This window comes from Mytilus trossulus, chromosome 1, assembly GCF_036588685.1.
Source record: "Mytilus trossulus isolate FHL-02 chromosome 1, PNRI_Mtr1.1.1.hap1, whole genome shotgun sequence".
In the NCBI taxonomy this organism is placed as follows: domain Eukaryota; kingdom Metazoa; phylum Mollusca; class Bivalvia; order Mytilida; family Mytilidae; genus Mytilus; species Mytilus trossulus.
In genome coordinates, this window is record NC_086373.1 from 5,456,692 (window position 1) to 5,476,777 (window position 20,086).

Sequence of the window (20,086 nt, forward strand, 5' to 3'; positions counted from 1 at the left end):
CCTGTTTAGAGTTGCCAGGTTACGATGTCAACCAAGATGGCGGCGAAAACGAACAGGTACTTCATTTAAAGATTTAATTCAGTTAATGTCTCTAAATAGATAAGAATTAAACATTAATCATATTTTGTATCCATAGAATTTTATGAAGTATTTCATCGTGTTTTTCTGAGGCATCTTGACAAGATTTATTACATTTATGTCGAGGGAGCTGTGACTCGTGGAGTGCATGTTCTCAAATTCAATGCATCACAACAAACCGGGTCAGTGATTTTGTTTCTTTTAATGAACAATTAACTAAAAATTATAACCAAACAAAAACGAATAACTCAGATTGGCATTTGATCTAATCAACAAAGGTAAACATTCTGTGTACATAAGAATGCATATAGCATCATGCTGTTGGTATGTGCTTAAATTATTTTATTTTTTTTCTTATACAGTACTGCAGTATTTTAGAATGAATGTTGAGTCCTAAGCAGAATTTAAACTTAACATTAACTTTTACACATCATACACGTACATCACATACTTATAAAATTGAGAAAGGAAATGGTGAATATGTCAAAGCGACAACCACCCGACCATAGAGCAAACAACAGCCGAAGGCAACCAATGGGTCTTCAATGTAGCGAGAATTCCCGCACCCGTAGGTGTCCTTCAGCTGGTCCCTAAAATATGCATAATAGTACAGTGATAATGGACGTCATACTAAACTCCGAATTATACACAAGAAACTAAAATTTAAAATCATACAAGACTAACAAAGGCCAGAGGCTCCTGACTTGGGACAGGCGCAAAATTGCGGCGGGGTTAAACATGTTTATGAGATCTCAACCCTCCCCCTATGCCTATACCTCTAGCCAAAGTAGAAAAGTAAATGAATAACAATACGCACTTTAAAATTCAGTTCAAGAGAAGTCCGAGTCCGATGTCAAAAGATGTAACAAAAGAAAATAAATAAAATGACAATAATACATAAATAACAACAGACTACTAGCAGTTAACTGACATGCCAGCTCCAGACCTCAATTAAACTGATTGAAAGATAATGTCTTCATCATATGAATATCAGGTACAATCCCTCCCGTTAGGGGTTTAGTATCATACTATCATAAAATACATGAGAAGAACATAACCCGTGTCATGCCAACAACTGTTTTTTTAGAAATAAATGTGTTTAGTTCCGATGCAAAGACCCTATCAGTGAATCAATGTTAAAGCCAAAATATGCAATCTTTAATGACCTGACATATTTGTTTTTGTTCCTGTAAATACACAAAAAGTTTGTTATTTTTAACTTGGTGTGTACTGGTTAAAACATGCGCACAGTATATTGTGTTATGGAATTTCTGACTGCAGATTAACATCATTAGAAGTAGACCTGTTGTTCATTAGTTGGAGTTTGATGATGTACGTCAGTGGCTGATTCAAGGGGGAGGATTCCGTGGGTTGGAACTCTCCTTTTTTTGAACGATCAATGCATTTGAATGGGGATATATAGTTTGACACCCCCTCCACTTTGTCCTGGGATGGGAACCCCCTTTTTAAAATGGCTGGATCTGCCCCTGTACATGGTTCATTATGTTTCTCGATTCTCTTTGTTTAAATAGATTAGACCCTTTGTTTTCTGTGTTGAATAGTTTAACCAGCATTCTGGCTTCAAAAGTTGAACAAGGCATAGCGCCCACACTTTTCTATTGACGCCCATGCCTTTTTACTGCTGTTCCTAGGGCGCCTGTCCATTTTCATTGTGAAAAAAAATTGGCAATTTCTGTCTTTGAAATACTGGTTAATTCGTAACTCTTCCATTTAAAACTGGAAGTTCAGATACCTGTGCAAACTGTTAAATTAAGTGACCCATTTAGTGCATGGCTTCACCTGACAAGTTTGGTGTCAAACACATTGTTAATTAACACCATTTACCTTAACTTTAGGTCAAAAATAATTTGTGTATTTGGAAAAAAAAGATTGACAAAAGAATTTGAGTTACATGTACTTATTCTTTTTTATCACCTATTCACAATACATTCCTTCAATTTATGTTTCTTTTCGTTAAAAGATTAAATATAAAACAAATTGAATGCAAATGTATATTAGAACATTATAGTAATTATTTTTACCTGAATTCACTTCAAAACTAAATATTTTGAAATTTATATTTTTCATCTCTGAGGGGGGATAAGACCTTTATTGGGACTCGGGGATCTGGTGTTTTTAAGCTCAGGATTTTGGGATTGAACCTATCGGGATCCGTGAATTCTTTTTTCGAATTTCGGGATGTCGGGATTTGAATTTATTTAAATTCGGGACCTTTGGATCGTGTGTTTTTAAGCCAGGAATTTTGGGATCAGGACACCTCCTACCCCCACCATCGTTACTTCCATTAATTGATCTATCAAGTGCAATGAAGTAAAAATTTAGATAATCAAGGATTCATCTGGTTTAACTGGTATGGCAGTAAAAAAACAGCATAATATAAGTTGAAAGAAAAAAAGGTTCCCTAAATATTGAATTTCAGCTGTTCACATGGTTAAAGAGTGTCTCAGCATCATGACCATAGATTTATAAATAAATATTGGTTTTGTAAAACTAAAGCTTATTATTTCATTAGTCCTAGGACCATCTGTAATCAGAACTCTATGATATAACTCAGAGTCTCATACAAAGGAAGACAAAGGAATGTTCTGCACAGACTGTTTCCAGTTTACATATATTCATGTATTTAGGTTATGGATTTCTCATGGTACTGAAAACAGCAAGTTGCATGTCCAGTTACATATAAAAAAATTTAAAGGAAAGCCCCCTATTAAAAGGATAATAGGGTAAAAAATGTTCACCAGGACTTATCCCATCTATCAGTAAAATTCCTGCTATTAAAAGAGGATTTTCCGTTTTTACTGAATGGATATCTAGCCCAACAAAAGGCTGATGTTTTTTTGACACAGATAATTTAAGTGATGAAAGCAGTACAAACTAATCTTTTTATATGTTAATTTTGAATTAATGGTTAGAGATACATACAGGGATATGTGATACATGTTCATATACATGTATTGCCAAATTTCAATTTTGTGAAGAATCTACTTCTAGCAGTTTGGTACATGAGGGTCTAGATCACTATATAGATGGGGGTTTTTGAAAAGAGAATAATCTGCAAAACACATAAAGTAATTTACAAAAAAAAAGAATGATTTATACTGAATCAAAATTTATAAAAAATAGAAATTATGGGCTGCTCAAATTTAAAGAATAGATTGAAACGGTAAAAAAAAATGAAGTATTAAGAAATGAATACCCTCAACTAGACTTTCATACCTACTATAGTCAATTCATGCTGAATTCAAGAGACCTTTTTATAAAATCCATAATGCTATTCGATTACTTCAGTCTTGATACTAAACCAAGGCCCATTTTCACAAGATTATTTTTAGATTTATAGCTTATAAAGTCAAATGCTTGAAAAATGTGGTTACCTATATGACCTATCTTTTATACCTCTACTGACTTATTAGATGTTTGACAACCTGATTATTCAGAGGGTACTATATCCCATTTTACTATTGATCTATTGTTAAGTATTTGTCAACATTCAAATTCATTTCATAATGAAAAGAACATTTAACTCTTGTCAGTTTTATACTGTCTGTGTACATTGTAATTTTTTTACTTCTTATCTAATGTTCTGGTAATAAAAGTTTGTATAAGATCATAAATGAAGGATTACATTGTCAATTTTTTAATTTCAGATCATGGAGTTTGTTAGAGCTTGTGAATTTAAAACAACCATGCACTTCTGTTGTGTTTAAAATTGATCACATACATGTATGAATGATTTTTTAATATATAAACTAAAGTAAAAATTAAACCATTTTTGTTGATAGATATGGCTGAGGGATAAGCTTGGCAAGCAAGTAACCCATGGATTACAAGAATGGCAGCAAATGATGTGCTTTACAATGAAAAAGAAATCTATTTCTTTCAACAAGAGGTGAAAAGGAAGATACCAAAACGTTGTCGTAAGGCACCAGAGGAGTTACCAGAAGCTTTACGATTTGCACATCCAAATCCTAAAGTAGCTGCATACTTAGCTAGCAAGAACAGGGAAGCTTTAAAACATCAGGAACAAGATCCATTTGGCGATGGATTGGGAAAGAAAAGCTTGCTGCCAAATATTAACCAATCAGTCACAAACATTAAAAACCGATTGGATAGTGCCTTGTCAAATGATGAGGACTCGCAAAAATATTTATTTGAAGACTCTAAAAGTACATCATATACTATTCTTCAGCAGTTAGCCAAATATTTATATTCTTATGATGATATTGCAGATCATGTTCCAAAAAGTTTGGAATATCAGTTGATGTCAACATGGAAAGAATTAACTAACGATGTAATTTATGTACAGCGGGAATGGCAGACAGTCGAAATTAAAGAACAATATTTTAATTCACTGCGGGATACTCATAGTGATGACGAAGACGATGATGTCCTTGGTGGTAGAACTTCAGTGTTGGATAAATCTTCAAAACCAAAAGTGAAAAAAATATCAAACCGACCTCTTATACCAGAAATAATTGAAGATGACACAAAGGGAGATAATAGAATGCCAAAAAGAAGCGATAGTCGAATGTCAACTCAGTCAGTAGCAAGAAGTAAACTTGACGTACGAGCAGGAGGCAGAGCATCGAGGGATCATAGAGGGTCAAGTAGGTCACATTAATAGCCCTTTCTTTCAAGATTCATTATTAATTTTTCATTTTAATTTTTTTGAGACCCAGATAATAATTATATTATAAAGTATCATGTGTAAATCATAATATACTCACCTGGCATGACCCACACATTCTAGATTCTGTAATATTCTGGTTTTTTTTTAGATTTTCATTATTAGACCCATGGACCTCTCAGATGTTCCAAGACATCTCATAAGATTTATATAAATAAGAATTCAAATTCAGTCTTTACTTAACACCAGACCTTATATTTAAGGGTGCTCTACATGCTTGTGCAAAAAAAAACCATGGGTATGACACAAACTCACATTTCAACTATTTTTCTTTTACAACTTTGTCAACTTGTTTCATTTATAGAATGTATATGTACATGTATCATTCCTTCCAACAATAAATTGTTGGTTATTAAAGTGACATGAAAAAGTTAATATATACAATATACATGTGTATCCATCATGTCCATGTTTGCTATACATTGTCTATTTTAGGGTAAATGAAATTTGCCTCATTCTGAACTCTTTTTCCAAAGATTTACTAACAAAATGCATGGATTCTATACATATATAGATATATATCATATATTTCAGATAGTATTCAAGTGATAAAACTTTTTTAAACTAAGGTCCTGTAACCTATTTGTATTATAGTTTAGCACATTGATTTGTATATTATTAATTTCTGTGTAGTTTTTAGACTCTTTTACAAAACTGATATTGACTTTAACAGAGTCAAACAATCTGGTTTCCTGGACACAATTGAAGAGTCATTACAAGCAAACACTTAAAACTGGTACAATATCTTGTGTTGAATTGGTTGTTCCGATAATGTCTTATCGCTATGTAAATCACACACAATCCATACATGTTAAATGAATTTATTTGCCAACCTACTTCAGATATCCTATACTCATAAGAGTTGTTAAGTATTAAATGGAAAAATCAATAATTAAACCGCAATTGTAAACAGAAAAGTTTTCTAATGCTTTAATGGGCAATCTTTTGTTCCCTTCTCCATGCATTGTGAAAGGATAACAAATTATTAGATATAATTTAAAACGGAAATCAATTAAAAATACAAAATCTTTTTCCGTTGGGCATATTAATCATTAATGGCTAATTTATTATATCGTCCAGTAGTAATTAACAAATGCTTTGATCTGAAAATATAAATGCAATTTAAACTATATATGGTAAAAGGTAAATGCATTTAAATAGTTAATGGTGTTTTAATCACTTAATGCAGGAACTTTTAACTTAAACTGATTTAATTTTGAATATATGCTATTAAATCATTAAACTTACTGTCAATTCCAGAGCAGATTAACATACATTTGTACCTTTGTAACTTTTCTAATACTGTAATGAAAGTGTCTGTTCATATGATGAAGACTGTAAAGACATAATCTTTCAATCAGTTTAATTAAGGTCTGGAGCTGGCATGGCTTGTCAGTAACTGCTAGTAGTCCTTTGTAAATTTATATATCATTGTCATTTTGCTTAGTTTCTTTTGTTAGCTATTAGCTATTCTGAGATCAGACTAGGACCTTATTTCAACTGAATTTTACTGCGCATATAATATTGCTAAGTGTTTCTTTTTTCTTCCTTGGCTAGAGGTATAGGGGGAGGGTTGAGATCTCACAAAACATGTTTAACCCCCCTGCATTTTTTGTCCCAAGTCAAGAGACGCCTTTGTTATATTAGTCATGTATGTTTTTTAATTTTAGTTCATTTCTATTTTTGGGAGTTTAGTGTGATGTCCATTTTCACTGAACTAGTAAACAATCTAATTTGATAGGGACCAGGTACATGCACCTGATCAACACCTCCAACTAGGGATTTTCTCTCTGTGTTGAAGACCCATGATTGGTGGTCTTCAGCTTTTTGTCTGATCTTTGGTCTGGTTGTTGTCTCTTTGGCATATTACCCATTTCCATCTCAATTTTATACCTGGAATTTCACTAGTTGGGACATAAAAATAAAGTTGCCATGCAGATACATGTAAAACATGTATTATGAATTACGGTCAAATAATTTAATTTTGGATGTAACAGCGTGACACGTCTTCTGATTGGCTGACCTTGTTTTGTTTATCATATCATAGACATAATTTTGTCATGTGACCATGACGTCATCAATGTTTTTCATGATTTACGCCGGTCTAAAATGGAATTTAGAATTAAATTATATGAAGTAACTGTTATATTTTGTCAGTCTATTGGAAATTAAAAAATTGTGGTGCACACTGTTAAATAACCTGCCATGCGTTATTCAGTGTGCACCACTTTTTGTGGCCCCACAACATATAGTTGACGGTACCATATAGTTTTACCCTTGTCCGAAATTCCAAATTGTTGAAAATCACAGTTATACTGACTTTTTTTCTAAACGCCTTCAGATATTGGCCTGATTTTTGGTATGTGGAGTAACCATGATGAGATACAGGTCAAGTTTAAATTTTGGTCGGCTGTGCTAATTTTTGCCAAAATTATGGGCTTTGGACTTTGATAAATTGTTGAAAATCACAGTTATACAGACTTTTTTTCTAAATGCTTTCAGATATTAGGCTGCGTTTTGGTATGTAAGTTACTCATGATGAGTTACAGATCAAGTTTACGTTTTGTTCCTCTCCATTAATTTTTGCCAAAATTATAAAGGGTTTACAACTTTGAAAATTGTTGAAAATCACAGTTATACAGACTTTTTTCTATAGGCCTCCACATTTTGCGCTGAGTTTTGTTTACAGTTAATTTATAATTATGAACATATCAATGTGAGACTACCATCATGTTTGTGTCCTCATGTGTTATTGAAATTTCAGATTTTTCACCCTTTTGTGTCGCTTTGACACATCTAGTTTTATGTTATTTCTTCCTCAGTTCATAGTACATATTGTATCAACTTTGGTTAGCAACTTTTCCATAAAAAAGATGATAAAAAAGTTGCTAAGATTGTGGATCTGAAAAACTAAGCCTCTCCATTTGCATCAAATGATCTCAAAGTCATTGACAACCATGTATTCAGTTGGTAGCAAAAAGTTGTTTCTTTTACAAACAAATGTACAATGTATGTAATATTTTGCACTTGATCCAAATTTGGTTAAGTACAGTACATGTATTGTCAAACTTAAATAATCAATTTCTATATATATAAGAAATTGCATGCCTTGCACATAAAAGCCAAAAACAGAAATAGAAATATAATAGTAACTATTGTACCATGATATTGATACTTGGAATTACATGCAAGTTGAATGTTACATAGGGTGATTTGATTAAATAAAATGGCTGGTTTAACTTTAAGTAAAATGTAAAATTATGAACTCAAAATAACTTTTATTTTTCATTTCTTATTCCATCTTAAGTATTGATTTGTATGCTTAAATCCAATTTTATACAATTTGTCTTTATAACATTGAGTATCAGAATATGAGAAGTTTTACATTTAATATAATCTGTTAGAAAGTCTAACTAATGTGGTTTTTTATAAGGTATTAATTTGATGTTAGGATCAATAGTAAATTCAGTTCAAACAATAAATCAATGTTTGGCGTGTCAACAAGTTAGAAACTGTCGTGACGTTAGGCCTCCCGCCACAAATTTTACACTTCATCAAGTACTGAACAAGTTTGAGACCCTGCATATTGAATTGACTAAATGAATAAATAGTTTAATACAATATCTTATTGATCTTGATTTTTAAATTTGATGTAATTAGGAGTAAATGACACGCTATCAAATATATACATTGTATAATAGATGGTCTGTTACTTGTTTCTGTAATACAGTGAACAAAGGTTTCATAATTTGATAAAAATATTAGATTAACTAATTTGGTTACGTTTCTGTTCAATATGAAATGGTTTGTTATTTCATTTTGAGGATAAGATTTTAAATAAGCTGTAAACTTTCAAATTTGATTTCCAAATAAATGATGTCATTAAAACTGGATTAAGACATAACCCTTCACATCATAATGTAATAAAATTAGCATGTTAAAGACTTGTTATGACCTATTAAACAGATATGATATTTTATATAAGAGCTATTTGGAATTAGCAGTGAATAGATAATAAAACTGATATATCTTATAACACCACTGTTTAGGAATGTGAAGAAACATTTTATATATAAGATTTTAAAACAATTTGTCTTTCTTTACTGACAAACATGCATGTTGCCTGATACTAAAACATTATCTATAGGTCCTAGATGTTCATTAATATAAAGGCCAAATTGTTTTACATATGTAATTTCAGGGCCTTTTATTGCCTTTGTAAAATGCGATATGGGTTTTGTTCATTGTTGAAGGCTGTATGGTGTCCTATACTTATAATTGTTAACTTCTGTGTCAATTGGTCTCTGGCAGAGATTTGTCTCATTGGCAATCATACCACATCATCTTATATTTATTTCAATTTTTTATAATTTGTATTGCAACAGTACAAATCCTGTGCCTCTGTGCCAGGTACTGCACCATTGCTTCTTTAACCGGATTATAATTATCAATAACCTTAACCATACATGAACAATTATGTTGTCAAATATAATAGAGTTTTTGTTTTCTGTAGGGTTATCTCCTAATCAGCCGATATATAAGCCTAGAAAGGGTAAAATCAATTTACAAATCGGCATTTAATTATGCATCATTGCACTGCAGATTGCATGTGTCCTTACACTTTATAGTGAAATTATTAGTTTGTTGTGATTTCAAGTCACCTTAAGCATGGTAACTAGGTTAGCTATTAGATCTGGGTACACTTGATATTTTTGTTTAATTAATATATTAGAGGTAAAAAAATGATTTTAGTCAAATAAAATACAAGCAATGGACGAGGGAAGCATGAATGCACATTCACAGGGAAAGTGATATAGTCATTTTGTTTTGTGTATAGTGATAGCATTATCAAAATGTGTTGTGTTTCAATCACAAAGTACATGAAGTTACTTGAAGATTTGTTAGGCATTCAATAAATGCCAGAAAAATGTCACAGGAAAATTGTGCACATTATTTTTACTTATCCCCCTGAGGCTGGTGACCCTGTTCCAATATTTAAGCATACAGCTATTAAGAGCAAATTTATACCATTCTGTTTGTACTCAGAAAAATGGGTCCAAAAAGGATGGCATGTCTTGTTTTGGACTATACCTCTGGTGAGCTAGAATGTTAATATGTCCCAGATATCAGATTATTGCTTATGTTCTGCTTCATCAAGTATAAAGCAGAGTCTAGTCTAATAACTTTCATAATCCTGAATAATTATATAAATGTGAAAGTCTTTTGATGTTAAATAGCCATCAACCAATCAATCTTCAAGTACATGTATACATTTCTTGTTTGTGTCAATTCTAGATAAACTGCCAGGTAATGAAAGCAACATTTTGTTTCAAAAACATAACGAAATTTGAATGTATGAAGTGAAGTTAACATCATCGCTATAGTCCGGCGGCTACAAGCATATTTCAGACGAATTGTGCACATCCTGTTACAAGCATGAAATTTGGCATAGACCTTCCTCAACTAATACTCTTTTATTTCAGATAGGGAGGCATTTGAAAAAAATGTCTCACTTCCGGTAAAATCCAAAATGGCGGACGTCATACTTAAATCAGCCCAATATCGAAGGCTAGCGTGTAAACATATGTTATTATCATGCAACTATCATAATATTTGGTACAGACCTTTGTTTTTTACTACTTTTGGATAGATTAAATAGATTAGATGTCTTCAGAAACCCCACTTCCGGTTTAAATCCAATATGGCTGACATTGTACTTAAATAAGCTTATTTTTTAGGGAGGGTAACTGAAATGTGTTTTAACGTATTGCTACTATCATTACATTGTGTATGAACCTTTCTTTGGTGTTTCTGATGGATACAATGCAGAAGACATATGTCTTAAAAACCCTTCCTTCCGGTAATATCTCAAATGGCGGAAATAGAAATATCAATTTTTTATTCAAATTTTCATTTTTTTCAAAATGGAAAGAAAATTATTTTATTTTGTGCTGGTCATTAAACTTTTGCCTTAAAGTTATCCTCAAAACCACTTATTCTTGCATGTTGTAAATATTTAGATATAAAGTTGACACTTCCGGTTAAAAATATGACGTAAATTTCAAAGATGAGTCCTCAATCTATTTCTTCGATGTAGAGTTTTGGATAGATTGATTATACAAAATAAAATCACTATAGTACTAAAAATTATTTAAAATTATTACTATTTGACCAAGAATACATGTTTATTCACAGTCACCATGACATGCACACATCCCAGTGCACGAGATACCCGATTTTCCACATTAAAAATGACCACGTATCCTTTCTTACATCCACAATGTATAAGCTTTTGACAAAATTAGTTTTTCAAAAGTTATCCTCTTTGTCTCCGCCTCGGTGATTTAGTCTGATTTATAATCATTCTTTTTGTTAAAGTCAAATGCAATCAATGTCTCCCACATAGTCTTTTTCACCCTTTCAAGCAAAGAGAGAACCATATCACAACAGGTAAAGACATGGATAACAATAAGTGTTTCAGATCACTCAGATCACTCATTACCTAGTGCATTTGAAAGGCCATTGCTAGATATTAATCCAAAGTCTTTTGCCCTCCCAAACACAATCTATAGTTCGTCTACCCCTATGTCACGGAATAGCGAAACAGTAGTGACAGCATCATCATTAATGACTGTTCGAATCATGACTCGTTTAAGTGCGTGTTTCACTGCATCAGACACATGCACCATGATTTTAGTGTCTGCCTCTAAATGTGAACTTGGTGCCGAACTTGAAATGCATTACGTGGTGGATAAGATTTTGTTGCTATAACTACCATACGCATCCAAGACTTCATCCACTCGTATTTCTGTTTCAAGGTATTTTATTTAGGTAAGGACATAATACCCAATCAGCATACTCAGTAGGCCGCAATTCACAATCGGAGAGCTGATTTCCAACATTTACAAAGACTGCGGTATTGTTTCTCACATCCATAAATTCTGCAAAAACACATATTTTCTTGCCTTGTTAACCTAATCTGTTTTTTTGTTTTTTTGATCTTCCAACAAAACCACGTATCGTTTTCAATGACATTAAACATCAAATCCATATGGTGATGATGGCTGGTCAATCATCATTCTAAATGCTATAGTCACATCTTCAAACTCCATTAATGTCACCAACGCAGTTCCTTTTCCAGCAAACGTGTTATCTGTTAATGCCTAGTGCATTTGAAAGGTCATTGATTGATATATATCTTATACTTTTCCCCTTCCAAATGCAAACCAAAGTTTGTCTGCCCATATATAGCTATTTCACGGAATAGCGAAACAGCAATGACATCAGTATCGACTGTTTGAGTTATGACTCAGTTAAGTCTATGTTTCTGTGCATCAGACACATCTATCTTGATTCTAGTGTCAGTCTCTTCGTGTAAACATGGTGCTAAACTTGAAACACCATCAAGTGGTGGATAACACTGAACATCCTGAGCATTTGTTGCTTCAACTACCTTGTACTCAAAATTGTATTGAGCAAGCTCCTGTGAATGAAAACTTAAATGTTCTTTCTTTCTGTCGTCATCTCTTAGAAAACTTTCCCAATTTTGAGGATGTTTTTAATCCTGGGTTCGTCTGTGTATTCCCTTTCCCCTAAATGTTGCCCTTGCTTCTTTTAGCAGCTTTCAAACTACCAGTATTTTCTATGTTCACATCCAACACTACATCCACTTATGTTACAGTTTTAAGGTGTTTCCTAACGAGTATGATGATTGGGTATTATGTCCTTACCGTAATGAAATACCTCGAGACTGTAACAAGAGTGGATGAAGTCTTTGATGAGTATGGTAGCTGTAGCAACAAATGCTCAGGATATTCTATCTTTTTCACCATGTGATGTATTTTAAGTGTAGCACCATTTTAACATAAAGAGACTGACACTTAAATCATGGTGCATGTGTCTGATGCAGTGAAACACGCACTTAAACGAGTCATGATTACCAGTCACTGATGATGCTGTCAATACTATTTCGCTATTCCGTGACATTGGGGCAGACGAACTATGGATTGTATTTGGGGAGGTAAAAATTAATCTCTATCAATGGCCTTTCAAATGCACTAGGCAATGAGTGATCACACACTTTTATTTCTGACCCATACCTTATGACGGGTTGTGATACTGTTCTCTCTTTGCTTGAAAAGGAAAGAAAAAGACTGCGTGGGAGACATTGATGGTATTTGAAGATGTGACTTTAACATAAAGAATGATGATTGATCAGCCTAAATCACCGGGGTTGTACTGTACAAACTTATCAGATCTAACATGATTAACGAAGCAAGAAAGTCAATTTTTGCACAAAAGGGAAAACTCATTTTAAGTGAGGCTATTCCCACGACTTGTTCTAGTCTTTTCAAGCATATAAAACGTGTAATATACTAATGCAGGTGTTTAGTGAGACGAGCTTTATATTGACTCTTATGCTACCTAGTCTTGTCACTAATGGATTGCGAAGGGACAAATAGGGTCCCTTTTAAAGAAAACTCTTTCTGAGACCTCATCATTTTTTCAGAAGCTTGTACATTATGGATGTAAGGAGGGATGCCGCGGTTATTTTTAATGTGTAAAATCGGGTCTCCCGTGCACTGCCTTGTGTGCATGTGGTGGTGACTGTGAATAAGCATATATTCTTGGCCAATTAGTAGTAACTGTAAATATTTTTTAGTACTTTAGTGAATTTTTTTTGTTTAAATCAATCTATCCAAATTTCATCGAAGAAATAGATTGAGGACTCATCTTTGAAATTTACGTCATATTTTTACCGGAAGTGTAAACTTTATATCTAAGCATTTACAATATGCTAGAATAAGTGGTTTTAGGGATAACTTAGAGCCAAAAGTTTAATGACCAGCACAAAATAAAATCATTTTCTTTACATTTTGAAAAAAGTTGAAAATTTGAATAAAAAATTGATATTTCTCTGTCCGCCATTTTGGATACTTCCGGAAGTAATGGTTTTTAAGACATATGTCTTATACATTGTCTCCATCAGAAACACCAAAGAAAGGTTCATACACAATGTTATTATAGTAGCAATACGTTAAAACACATTTCAATTACCCTCCCTAAAAATAAGCTTATTTAAGTACAATGTCCGCCATATTGGATTTTAAGCGGATGTGGGGTTTCTGAAGACATCTAATCTATTTAATTTATCAAGAAGAAGTAAAACACAAAGGTCTGTACCAAATATTATGATAGTAGCATGATAATAGGATATTTTTACACGCTAGCCTTCGATATTGGGCTGAATTAAGTATGACGTCCGCCATTTTGGATTTTACCGGAAGTGAGACATTTTATTCAAATGCCTCCCTATCTGAAATAAATCAGTAATAGTTGAGGAAGGTCTATGCCAAATTTCATGCTTGTAACAGGATGTGCACAATTTTTCACAAAGCCGCCGGACTATACCCATAATCATTGTCAAATAAATTATAAGTATTCTACGGTAGTAAGACAAAAAATAAACTGGATTACTCAGACTGCATATGTTCAACTGTAGTTTGTAGATAATATCTTTTATCTTAACCATAGATTTTAAAACCAATTATATATAGGAAAAATAAAGAAAAGTAATGTTAGCCTAGGTAAAATAAACAAAAGTGCTGTTACACAAAAATCTATTTTCACATTTATATGTTTTATTTATATATTGTGCTTCTATTTTTATTGTAATTTATATAGGTTCCACATTTTAATGATGATAAATAGTTTATATTTATAAACATGTTATATATTTAGTAATTAGTTTTATATTACTTATTAGAACTTTTAAAATGCATGAGTAGCCTTTGTATTGTCATTTTATGCCTCTTTCTTTCTCATATGTCTCTTTTTACAGAACAAAATTTGAAGGTGTTTGGAAACTTTAAGTGAATTAATATTAAATTTATGGCTAACTTCTTCATTTTAAGGATTCAAATTTGCGCATGTATCCTGAAATTACTTACATAAAAAATAGAAATCCCCAAAAACATTGTTATGTACATTATGTGTACATGTAAAGAACATTGAAATACCAATCAGGGTTATGGTTGCAAAGATTTTTTTATTTATGAATATTTTGATGAAAGTAAAAGGATTTTTATAAGTTATGAAGTTACTGTTATTTGCACTTCTGTAAAAAAAAAATCAATGAGTATGCATATGAGGTATTAAAATGATTTAAAAATGTAGTTTTAAAAGCTGTACATTGATAAAGTATCATGAATTTTTATTATTTTCGTGGATCATTTATATCATTGCTGGAGTTTAAGGAATTTCATGCTTTTATTTTCATGCTTTTTTCAATTGCTTGGCATTTCATAAGATTTGCAAAAGTTTGATTTAATAATGGTTTTATTGGCTGTTTTTCGTAATATATTAAATTAATGGGCCGCCTTTTTAAAAAAAAAGTGAAGTTTAACTATCCACGAAACTAGAACAATTCATTTTACCTGACTTTGCATGTTTATTTGAATATAATGCTTATAATAATTAGATTATTTCTCCTCCTCTCCACTTACAGTCGCAGGATTACGCTCACCAAATATCAGAAAGGGATTGCACGATGATGCTTATTCCAATATTGCAGAAACACCATCTGATCCAAGATGTGAGTTGTCAAAATGTTTTAATTATGATTCATAAAAATGATAACTTTGATATCTATCTGACTTAATGAGTATAAGCCATTGGATAGGTGATAAGTATACTTCTTTATACCCATATATTACCCTCGACTTAATTATTCTATTAATCAGATTGATCTTTATTACTAACAACTAACTAACAACCATCTAACATTTAATAGTTGTGCTGGTATAAAAACCTTAATATATGAAATATGTTATTTAATTTCAGATCAGCAAACACCTTTCTCCATTTTCCTTACCTACATAACTGCAGCTGTCTTTTGAATCAAACTAAATTAATATATAATATTTATACTTGGATGAGGCAGTAATTTTAATTATCTCAATTTAATACCACTTCCCCCCCCCCCCCCCCCCCAATAATGTGTATTAGATTCAGGGTATAGGATGACCTCTCTTATGATCACTGTATTAAATCCCCTCTTATCTGTACACTTCCTTTTTCCAAAAGTGACTTTTAATGTACTTGATCTAATTTTGGCAAAAGTTAGTTAGTCATTTTATGGTTGGGAGTTATACTAAGTTTACATAGTCTCTAATAATAATGTCTTTATGGTTAGGGTTTTAACCAAGGTATTCTAATTATCTCTACTAGACTACTACCATCAAATTTAAACTCCTTTACACTTGTAACAATCTTTTTATGGCTTGATATTATAGGCAAATTATGCTTATTGACTGCAGTTGGAAAAAAACTACATGTTACCATAACGTGATAAGAAAAATAATTTTAAAATTTAAAACAAGAAATCTACACATATTGCTGTTTTTCTCCTAATTAAAGTGCTTTAGTTTAATTGATAAAAATTATGTCTTTTGAAAACATTTACTGTTTTCTGTTTTAAACCTGTTACCTTGTCAAATAACATTTTTTTGAATCAATTAAAATTGTTTAACCGTGTGAGACAGTTATAGGAAGTCAAAGCCCTTTAACACCTTTAACACCTCCTTGATATTATTTAAATTGGATATTTATACACAAATCCTTAAAAAAACAGCCAATATATGTACAAACATTTCGAAGTAAGAAAGTATTAAAAATTGCCTGTTGTAATATTTAAAACAAATATATACAATATTTTTGTTTTACATACAGTTTAAACCCTATTTCATTTGCTAAATTAGAGCAAAACATATAAGACAAGTAAATTCGGAAAGAAGAACTAAGATTAATATAATTTGATTGCAATTGCATTGATTGTGACACATGATAATATTCTAATACTTTTCACTATTTTTCAGCAACTGCTTTAGTTACAATTAGTTTTTCATTAAAAGACAAAAAAGGTTTGTGTAACTTATTGGATAGAATATTGTTTTATATAGAAATAGGTAGATGTGGTGTGAGTGCCAATGAGACAACTCTCCATCCAAATAACAATTTAAAAAGTAAACCATTATAGGTTAAAGTACAGCCTTCTACACGGAGCATATTTGTTAATCAAAATGATGAGAATTTACATTTGAATTCAAATAGTGAGATTCATAGGTTTATCACCAACAGCAACAAAAGATTAAATATTTGTATACTGTAGTTTTATGATATTGATTAAGATTAAAAGTGTTCAAAACTGTTATGAAAATCTTTCTAAGATGTTTTATTGATTTCTGGTATATAGAGTTATCTCCCATCTAGACTTTTACAGTATCTTTATTGAACTAAAGTATATGGAGTTCTCTTTTATTCTAGGATATTACATAATTATCTTTAGAATGAAAATATTTAATAATTTATAAAAAATAAAAAATGTGATATAATCTAATTGCCAATGAGACATATCTTTTTTTGTTTGTTTATTTCAAGAAACATCAGCTTATATTAAGAAGAAAATGTGTTTTCTTGTAACTTGCAAGATTTGATATTAATTAGATATAGGATGTGGTGTGAGTGCCAATGAGACAACTCTTCATCCAAATAACAATTTATAAAAGTAAACCATTATAGGTCAATGCACGGCCTTCAACACAGAGCCTTGGCTCACACCGAACCAAAAGCTATAAAGGGCCCAAAATTACTATTGTAAAACCATTCAAACGGGAAAACCAACTGTCTAATCTATATAAAAACCGAGAGACGAGAAACACGTATTAATTACATAAACAAACAACAACTACTGTACATCAGCTTCCTAACTTAGGACAGGTGCAAACATTTGCAGTGGGGTTAAACGTTTTAATGGTACCAAATTAAACCCTCTCCCTTTTTTGGAAACAAAAGCATAACATCAATATTTAGAAAACCACACGATAAAATATCAATCAAAAAAGATAAATTAACACACTATGACTATAGATTTTATCTGCGCTCCCTGAATGCAAATGCACAGCTAAGTACATTATTTTGACTTTTTAGGTGTAATAATGGACAATAATGTAGAAGAAGTAGACAGAAAGAAACTGCAAGAAGAATATGAAGCTTTTAAAGAACTTATTAAGACAGTGTATGTATTTCAGTTTTTATTATTTTTATTTATTAGGTAGCATTGGGGTATAATAAATTGGCCTATAACCTAAAAATAATAAATTGTTGTATATTTTGCAATATATTTAATGTAATTTATGTACAGTTATTTCCAAAAAATCACCAAATTACAATATACAATAAAAAAGTTTATGACTCCAAGCTGGTTTTCAATCTACAGATCTAATTTCTGTAGATAATAAAATGTTAACAATTTCACAATGTAACTTTCACAATAGTAATTTAATTTAGTCATTATTCATGACAAACCACCTGATATATCAACAAAAAAATAATCGTTTGTTTGTATACGCTGTTCTTCCTTTTTAGAAAACAACAGCAACAAGATGATCTTGATGAAGGAAAAGATAAGCCAGTCGTAGTTCGTTACTATGGAGACCACAAAAAAGAAGTCTTGCTAAAATACAGAAAGTCACCTGTAAAAACAGATAGTCCAGTATTAGGAAAGTCAGGGAAAATCCGGATACCTATCATTGGAGATGATAGAAATGAAGGGAAACAACTGATACAGGCCACGGTTCATGACGGAACTAGTTTTGTGTAGTATCCTTTGTTTAATGATGCCATTGAAATTAATGATACTGTGGATTCATTATTATTTATGAGATATCAACTTAAGTTGATGTCATGGTTACCAGTAAACTACCAATTAAAATGTCCAACGAAATACAAATTTTCTGTAGGCTTGAATGTAGACTGTGAATTCAAATATCAATGGTAATACAATTGATACATATGAAAGAAAATGAATCCATAGTAACTAGAATACAGGCTGTGACATTTATAAACAAAGTGAAAATTACAATAGTTTTGTTGTTTGGTACTTACATAATTTGTCTAAAATAAAACAATTTATTAGATACAGTGCATTATCCTTAACTATTGTCAGTTATCCCTCTGGAAAGCCAGCTATAATGTTTAGTTCTGCAGGATATGGTCGTCCAGGATATTACTTGGTGGCATATGATGATGGCAACAATCCCAGAATGCTTGCTTGTTTTACCCCCTGTGGCAAGGGTGTATGTTTTAGCAATACCAGTAAAAATATCAGGTAAGAAAGAGAAAATGACACAAGGAGATCTCTTATAACAATAGTTCTAAAATATCAGGTAGGTTTTGTTTTCTGTCTTCATAAGATCCATATAATCGACTTGTTAGAAGTCATGTCCCCAAGAATCAGAAATTTTAAAGGATATCACAACACTGATAAGATATATATATATAAAAAGACATAGAAAGGAAGCTTAGAATGTGAAAACTGCCATGCGTCAGAATGTGTCATCTGCTTACAGATTTGCATGAGGCACATATTTTTAAATTAAAAAGATAAATTTAATAATATTTCATATTATGATTTCTGTTAAAGTATTCGTTATATATGATTTTTCCAAAACTGTCTCATTTTATCTAAGGCAAACAAAATAACAGAACAAAATAAGAAGTATTGCCAATGAGTCAAATATCCACCGTGTTTTCAATACAAAAATAACTATAACAATTCTACTATTTATTGTAGGTTTTTGTCTACAGCAAAGGGAGGTCATTTAACCGACACTGAAGGAAGTGTTATACAGAGATGGAAATGGCCGATGGGTAGTGTAAAACTGGGGAATCCTGTTATATTACAGGTATGTTAAACTGGGGACTCCTGTTATATTACAGGTATGTTAAACTGGGGAATCCTGTTATATTACAGGTATGTTAAACTGGGGACTCCTGTTATATTACAGGTATGTTAAACTGGGGACTGCTGTTATATTACAGGTATGTTAAACTGGGGACTGCTGTTATATTACAGGTATGTTAAACTGGGGACTCCTGTTATATTACAGGTATGTTAAACTGGGGACTCCTGTTATATTACAGGTACAAATCATAACATTTTGTGAACTGTACATGATCTTTACAAAAAAAAAAGAATTTGCACAAAGAAAGAAACTTTACATGGATATGAATCTGTCTGAAACACTTGTTTAGTATATATTTCACAATATCTTATATTTCCAAAATGAAAATAAAAATTAAAATAGAATACAGAACACTGCAAACTTGTGGATGACTCACAATAGTTTTTACTCCTTAAATTTAGGAGGAATTCTTTTGAATCACTACAAATATAAAGTAACATCTTTGTCAATATTGACTATAACTATCCAGCTCAGCTGACATGAATAATCTGAAGTT

The 20,086-nt window shown here is 31.7% G+C and overlaps 1 protein-coding gene across 12 annotated transcripts in view; it reads left to right on the forward strand.

The window, feature by feature from the left end:
- LOC134712944 (uncharacterized) overlaps positions 1-20,086 on the forward strand; it is a 38,105-nt gene continuing 18,019 nt past the window's right edge. For 10 of the 12 annotated variants that reach the window (XM_063574905.1, XM_063574901.1, XM_063574910.1 and 7 more), the window contains exons 1-9: positions 1-56; positions 3,882-4,706; positions 9,300-9,338; positions 15,294-15,380; positions 16,663-16,707; positions 17,774-17,861; positions 18,212-18,445; positions 18,792-18,953; positions 19,419-19,530. In XM_063574905.1, the coding sequence (XP_063430975.1) occupies positions 3,932-4,706; positions 9,300-9,338; positions 15,294-15,380; positions 16,663-16,707; positions 17,774-17,861; positions 18,212-18,445; positions 18,792-18,953; positions 19,419-19,530 (1,542 nt within the window). In that variant the 5' untranslated portion in view covers positions 1-56; positions 3,882-3,931. The remainder of the gene's footprint in view (positions 57-3,881; positions 4,707-9,299; positions 9,339-15,293; positions 15,381-16,662; positions 16,708-17,773; positions 17,862-18,211; positions 18,446-18,791; positions 18,954-19,418; positions 19,531-20,086) is intronic. The other 2 variants (XM_063574903.1, XM_063574909.1) reach the window with 2 other exon arrangements.